Raw genomic sequence first — 7,555 nt, forward strand, 5'->3', positions numbered from 1 at the left:
CTTGAGGCGCAGCCGCTCCGCCTCGCGGATGAACGGGATCTTGTCGCTGTCCTTGAGCAGCTTCCAGCGCTTGCCCAGCCGCTTGGAGATCTCGGCGTTGTGCATGTCGGGCGACTGCTCCATGATCTTGCGCCGCTCGATCTGCGACCACACCATGAAGGCGTTCATGGGCCGCTTGATGTGGCCGCTCGGCGTCTTGCACCAGNCTTCCTCGCTCTTCCCCGCTCGCTCTGGCCGCGCCGCAGCAGTTCGCTCCGTCGCTCGGCTCCGGGTCTGCAGCGCGGGCTCAAGTGCAGAGGAGTTTCTCGAAGGCTGGTCGCTGAAGCTTCCAATGCAAGTTTCTCGCCGCCTCCCAGGCAAGTCTTTTTTTTTTTTTTTTTCCTCTCTCTCTCTCTCTCTCTCTCTCTCCCTTCCCCTGAAGCAGTTGGTTCCAGTCCACGAGCGCTCTCAGGAGCTCAGGAAAGCGACATCGTCTCTATCACTTAGTCCCTTGCCTACAATGCAAAGCAAAAAAGACTCTGGCTCCGGGACTCTCAGTGGGCGGAATCGGCACTAAGGAGTTTGTGCAATTATTTTGTTGCAAGGTAGGAAGCCAAAAAGCCTTCGTGCAACAGACTGGCATGAATAAATGTATGGTCCCCCCTCCCTTCTGCAAGAAGGGAGCTGGAGATGGCTGGGTTCCTCTACTGCAGACTCTTAAAGAGCGTGCGAGAAGCAGAGACCCGGGAGCCAAACGGGCCTCGGCCCCTCACACGGTTTCTCTGGCTGCAGCTTAGAGCGGACCCCGATTCCGCCTCGCGCCCCTTTATCCGTTCACAGTCCCGGCCGCGGCCAATCAGCCGCTGTAACCAACGCTTCCTCGTGCCAAGCCCCTCCCCCGGGCTTCCCATTGGCTTGGAACCCGATGCAATAATAATCTCCGCGTGCAATGAGAAGCTCCAAATCTGACCTCATTCCAATTTACAGAGCAAACTTTTTAAAAGGGCTAGAAGTACAGCTGAGATTTCTGCTGCCTTTTTTTCCTTTTGCTCTGTGTGTGCGCGCGCGCGTGTGTGCGTGTGGTGTGTAAAAAGGATGTTAATGCATGAAATTATTAAGGGGGAGAGACGGAAATGTATTCTAACCATTATGTTAGATAACAAGGGGCTTGGAAGTGTTGGGGGGGGTGAGGGTGAAATACTGTAAATGGAAGCTTTCTGCTTAAAAGCCAAGTGATTATTTTTATTAGTTCTTTTCAGTGCTGGAATAAAGAATCAGCCTCTAGTGCAAAATCTGTTCCTCGGATCCTTCATAAAGCCAAGGATGTAAAAGGGGGAAGGAAAGCCACCACAATAAATCGATGGATATTGAAAACCATTAAGAAAGTGGTACCTAGACACCTGTCATCACGATGATTTTAACAACTCTAGGTACAGCACAGATGGTGATGTATTGTGTAAACCCCTTCAGAGCAACTTTTGTTCTGTTTGTAGAAGACGGAGGAGAGGAATTTTTGCAACAATTGCGTGCTCTCTTAACCAAACAGGGGTTAACTATGGTTATTTAATGATTTAAACCCCCCTATAAATCCTAGAGAGCCCAAACAGAGGACCTCTCCCCCGGAAAACATTACGCGGTGTTCCATACTTAACTCCGTGGGAGATTTTCCACGGAGTTTTGTGTAGGATGATCATGTTGAGTAAAGGGTTGGAATCGATTTCACTTTCTCAGGATTTGTTGCCCACATTTTCAAAATTAAAGGTCGCTTCACTCTCCTCCCTTCTGCCCCTGCCCCGCCCCAACCCTTTAAGAAGGGTGCTTTCTTTTATATATGTTTTCTCCTATATATTCTTTTTATGCTGCTTATATGTTGCTTGGATCAAATGGAGCTAAAAGGCCAAGGGAAAGAAGGAGGTGGTCACTGGTGGCGGAAGACAGTGGAGCCTCTGGATTTATGTTAGACCTAGATGCTAGACCTTCTTAGTGGTTTTGTACTCTGGGCATATGATTAAGTCTCAGTCTTCCTCATACGTGCTATAGGAACATTGGGAGCTGCTTCATACAGGGTTGGTGTGAGGGTCCGATGAGTTTGATGTATTGTAAGCCCCCGGTGAATGCTCTTATCCTTCTCGTGGTAATTCAAGTGTCCGAGACACTCTTTCTAGAAGCAGCAGCATTTTGTTGTTCACGAGACTAAAATTGTGGATGGTCACTGATTTTTTTGTTTTAAAGTATTTAGTCCCCACGCCCTCCGTGGGGATTGAACTCAGATTAAGGGTAGCATGCTTTACCTGCTGAGCCAGCCAGGCCCCCTGAGGATGGTCAGTGATTTGAAAAGTAATCACAGAGTATGGATGTGGCCCATACAAAGACAACAGTGGCAATCCTGTTGCCTTCGTGATTTTAAATCATGATTTTAAAGTGGAGAGTATTGTGGAGAATGTGGCAGAGGAAAGCTACACAGGCGATCAGAATATATGTTTATTTGGCCACAAAAATGAGCTCTGCTCCAAGGGGTGAAAATTAGAGCGCAAGTAAAAATTGGTCTTTCCTAACGCCATAATAGTGAACTGTTTTTCTACATGCCAGGCATAGGTGGTTAGGTAGGGACAACCCAACGTAATTAAGCGAGCTTTTGATTCAGATCGGACTAGTGGGAGGCAGCAGATTTCTATTTATCTTGTCAAACTTTGAAAGTATGTAGCTGGCGAGGGGCCCAGGTTGTCAGATTTAGAATTTTACTGGAAATAACACCCTTTGGAGACATCTGACTGGATCTTCAAGGATCAACCCAAGCAAGAATGTTTTTGTGAGTAACAGCAACTAATTTTTGGCCACTACCTACCCAGGTTATATTCTTTTTCTTTTAGAAGGGGGAACAAACCTTAAACAAACGAAAAAAAACCCTTTGTTTGTTTGCATATAACAAAGTTGGGTATATCATCGTGCATTTTCTTTTCTTTGGTATGCACACCCAAACACCTGAACAAGCCTAAATGTTATACTCCGACATAAAAATCACTCTTAAGAGGTCTGTTATGTATAAAATTAGTATCTTCACTAGAATAAAAAAAGAATAAATATATTTATATTGGGATTTATACCAACGAATGATTTGAGAGGGTAGCTAGTTTGTGATAATACAGTCAAGGTGGCTATCAATATATTGATTACATTTCTGAAACCATTTCTGCTCTACCACTGAAAATGATGGGGGGAAGGGGAACTTAAAGTGGGCCTAGTAAATTTTGTTTATGCTTAAAACACGTGGGTTTTTAACTTTTTTAAAAAATATTTTTTATTTATTTCTAGGAGAGAGAGAGAGAGACAGCGTGAGCAGGGGAGGGTGAGAGAGAGAGGGAGTCACAGACTGAAACAGGCTCCAGTCTCTGAGCCGGCAGTCAGCACAGAGCCCGACGCGCGGCCTGAACCCACGAACCGCGAGATCATGACCTAAGCGAAAGTCGGACGCTTAACTGACTAAGCCACCCAGGCGCCCCCTAACTTTTAAACATTTTTAAATTAAAGCAATGTAAGATTTTTATGTTTAAGTAAACTTTACACCCAACGTGGGACTCGAACTTACAACCCTGAGGTCAAGAGTTGTAGCCTCCATGGACTGAGCCAGCCAGGTGCACTACACACAGGTTTTTAAAAGTATATACTAAAAAGACAGCCACTGTCCTATGTCTATTGTGAGATGTATTTTCTGTATTTTAACAAGTCCAGTAGCTTTTAAGACACATCACTGTTACATGCAACTAAGGAAGAAAAATTGCCCATGAAGCTATGATATCCCCTCAGTTTTAAGTCGTCGTCTTATTTCAGAGATGTTGAAAACATTCGTTTTGAAAACGAAAAGAACAACTTCTTAGAACTAAAGAAATAGGGCATTAGTAATTTCCATGGGCTTTGTAACATGATTATAGTATATACGACTGCTCAGACTTGTAAAGTAGGTTTGTTCTTCTATGTCAATGTCAGTATTTCTTTTCAAATGTAAGAAAACATTTGACAAATGGATCTTATTAAAGTCTCATGTGCATGCTGGAATGTAGTGGGCCTCCGAATACCAAGTACCGGGAAGAGATCTCTGCGTTCTCATTACCTAACATAACATACTTTGTACCCAGTTCTCCATTACTGACATTTTTTTCCCCAAATACCAGATATTTGGTGGCCCCTAGGAAGTCAGTACTCAGTGATCCCTCTGCTGGCTTTGCAGCACATGCAGTAATTCTTCATGCTACTCTTTAAGCCATATTTAACAGTAAACCAAGATAATTTTGCAGGAAAAAAAACCCCACAACTATTTTAGAATAATAAATTGTTAGCACTGATGTTAGACAGTTCAAATTTTGGGTGAAGGGAAATGATCTTTTCCATTAAATAATGGAATTCTATTTGAGATGCAATATCTGCTAATTCATTTCTTCTGCTCTCACACACCTGTACAACATAAAATCTCACATCCATAAAATGGGATGGGGTATAGATGGGAATAAGATTCTATTCCTGTGGCATGCTGGGGGTGGGGAGACTGGAGGGAAATTAGTTTAACAAATCTCCTGGATGTGCACTGATTTGCAAGATTTTTGCCTTGCCTTGGTTATGGAAACCGTGGCTGTGGGAGCCGGTCTGACAAGCGTTCAAGTGAAATAAAGGGGGTGCGGAACCCGCGTGTTTGTCACTTTAGCAGGCGGGGAGCAGCCCTGGGAAATCTGATGTCACTGGACTTTGCCAACTGAAAGGCCCAGGGATTTCTGTTCCACACTTGAGGGAAAGGAACCCTCCAACGGAGGCTGATTGACTCCTCAATCACGTAGACAAATGACAACGTGCACTTCATGGTAGGAGACCTGGACTTCCCTTTGAGGGTGTGTGTTGATAAAATAACATACGGAAGCAACTCGTATTTACAAAAGAGCACAATAGGGAGTGTGGGACAAGACGAAATCCGTGATTTAGTTTACTCCTGGAACACACTGAGAGGTAAGCATTCCTGGTAATTGTCTTGCCACTTTCTCGCCCTTGCTCACTGGCGAGGAGCGTCTGGTGGGAGTAAGTCAGCCCTCGACGGCCACACCAAGCCACCTCCCCTTCCTCCCGAGCNCCAGGGCCGGCCTCGCGTTTGGACACGGGAACCGAACCCGGGACGCGGTCCGTGGCCACGTCTGCAGCACCCCGCGTTCCGGACGGCGGCGCGCGGGGCCTCAGGGCGGCCCGGGGCTCCCCCTCCTGGGAACCAGGCTTCCCGCGGCCGGGGCGCCGCGCCCTTCGGTTACAGTCACAGGGAGGAAATCAGCCGGAGCGGACTCGGGCGGGGCTTCTGGAGCAGAGCCTTCCCTACTGTGAGCGAGCTTCCGGCGGTCCCGTCCGCGGCGCTTCACACCGTCTGCCGCCGAGCTCTCCGACCCGNGGCCCGCAGATAACTGGCGGAGGCTGCGCCCCAGGCGCCGGGACGAGGAAGCAGCAGGGGTTCGGCTCGCTCTGTCCCCCTCGGATTCGGGGGGCACCCGCGGTCTCCAGGCCCGAGAGTAANCGCTCCCGGGCCCCCGGAAACTATCCGAGCGACCCTAACAGGCGGTGTGGACGGGAGCGCGCCCCCGGGCCCCCACCCCACCTGCCGAGTAGAAGCAGTCCGTGCCGGAGCCTGGCGCGGAAAGCGGCCGCTCACTCCGGGAACGGCGCTGGAGCCGCGCGGCTGAGCGCCGCGGGCNCCCCCCGGGCCAGGGGTGTGGGCTTGGAGAGAGATAAGAATACTGCCCGGGGAAGGGAGGGCTCTGCGTCAACCGCCGCAATGAACTCGGTTAATCAACATTTATGGTGCCCCTACTGTGTGCCGAGCGCAGCCTGGGTCCCTTCCAGCTGCCGGGCTCGGGAACAGCACCATCTGTTCGGTTACACCCGCGAGTTGGAAAGGAATCCTGCGTATTGTTGTATAATAAGCTCACAATTCGAACAATAATCTAGAAGTAAATTCACCGTGCCAAGGAGGGTGATTGAGACTGTTTTGGGGTCTTGGAGAAGGGGTGAATCTGGCAAAGAAAGGTTTGCCACTTTTTATTTTTCCACTGCTTCCGGAAGACCTCCCCCCACCCCACACCATGTTTTCTGTCCCACAGTCTCAAAACAGAAATAAAAATTACAAATAACTATTGAAAAATACAGTGACATTTAATCTGACCAGCAGGGTTTGAAAATAACTGAAGGCTCCTCGTTAAACACAAGCTGAATTCCTAAGTTTCACAAATAGGGGACCCCAACACGGCCTCGACTAACGAGTATTTTGTAATATAACTTTAGTATCCTGAAAGAAAATTCATGGATAATAAAACCTACTTGCACCTGATATTTTTATAAAAATCAACATAACGGTCAAACTACAACATAAAGGGAAAATACAAGGTACATAATTTATAATAAAACTATACATTTCATGTGTGCATTCTCTGCCTCTTTTTCACTGGAACACCCAAAATGTCTAAAATTTATAAAATTCTCCCTAGGGAGTACGACTACCCAGAAGTGTATTATGGACTGTGGACAACAGGCAAGTAGTAAGTAATGGGAATGCTGTTGGTTTCCTAAATTCTTAAATTTGTCGTGGATGTTGGCACATTCCTATAATATATCAACCGGATATCATTGCCTTTATGTGGACCTTCCCCCATTGACTCTGGATTTGGTCATGTGACTTACCTGGGCCAGTGGCCAGCATGACCCATGTGAGGTCTTGCTAAGCGCCTCCATATTGGGATTTGTGCGCTCGACACTGAGGGAGATTGGTGTTGTGAAGAATCTAGTCTAAGTGACTGGAGGCTGAAAGGCCCTTTGGGGAGAACAGAAATGCCTTTCCAGGGCTCGCATTCCAGACATGTGACTGAGGCTGGCTTGGACTTCAGTAGGCTTGTCAGATGACTGCAGGCACATGAGTGATCCCAGATGAATCCAGCAGAAGAATCACTCAGATTGACAAACCCACAGAATTATGAGAATAATAAATCGTTTTAAACCACTATGTTTTGGGTGGTTCGTTATGCACTAATAGAGGGCAAGGTAGTATTAACTACAATACCATGTGATAGATGCCAAAATACAAATCCACCTAAGAAGGTTATCTTTCTTGTTTTCTTTTTTGAAAGACATGATGTTGTTTATTATTTTATAATGGAGGTGTAATTGACATATAGCATTATATTAGTTTCAGGTGTACAGCATAATGATTTGATATTTGTATCTGTTGCAAAATGATCACCACACGAAGTCTTATTAACATCTGTTGCCATACATATTTTTACCTTGCGATGAAAACTTTTAGGATTTACTCTCTTTAATGTCAAATATGCCATACAGTATTATTAACTGTAGTCACTAGGCTGTACATTAGATCCCCATGACTCATAATAAGTGGAAGTTTGTATCTTTTGACCCCCTTCACACAACCCCTCACCCCACCAATCTGTTCTGTGTATCTTTGTATCTATTGACTTTTTTATTTTAAAGTTTACTTATTTAGAGAGAGACAGGAGTGATGAGGAAAGGGGCGGGGGGGGGGGGGGGGGGGAGGGACGTC

The 7,555-nt window shown here is 46.5% G+C and overlaps 1 protein-coding gene and 1 long non-coding RNA gene across 3 annotated transcripts in view; one reads left to right on the forward strand and one right to left on the reverse strand.

Annotated features, from left to right (window-relative positions):
• The window catches only part of LOC144235954 (uncharacterized), a 196,612-nt gene that overhangs the window by 41,084 nt on the left and 147,973 nt on the right, over positions 1 to 7,555 (reverse strand). Inside the window, exon 6 of one of the 2 annotated variants that reach the window (XM_077769564.1) lies at positions 213 to 494. The exons of the other annotated variant lie outside the window; for it this stretch is intronic. Within the exon in view, the coding sequence (XP_077625690.1) occupies positions 448 to 494 (47 nt within the window). The 3' untranslated portion in view covers positions 213 to 447. Of the gene's footprint in view, positions 1 to 212; positions 495 to 7,555 lie in introns of those variants that run through there. 2 annotated transcript variants of the gene reach the window in all.
• Positions 485 to 4,382, forward strand: LOC144235955 (uncharacterized). Its single transcript, XR_013336371.1, has 3 exons — positions 485 to 584; positions 1,229 to 1,409; positions 3,292 to 4,382. It is a non-coding gene; the product is annotated as an uncharacterized LOC144235955 (long non-coding RNA).

The sequence above is a fragment of the Crocuta crocuta genome, unplaced genomic scaffold (assembly GCF_008692635.1).
Source record: "Crocuta crocuta isolate KB4526 unplaced genomic scaffold, BGI_CrCroc_1.0 scaffold145, whole genome shotgun sequence".
Classification (NCBI taxonomy): Eukaryota; Metazoa; Chordata; class Mammalia; order Carnivora; family Hyaenidae; genus Crocuta; species Crocuta crocuta.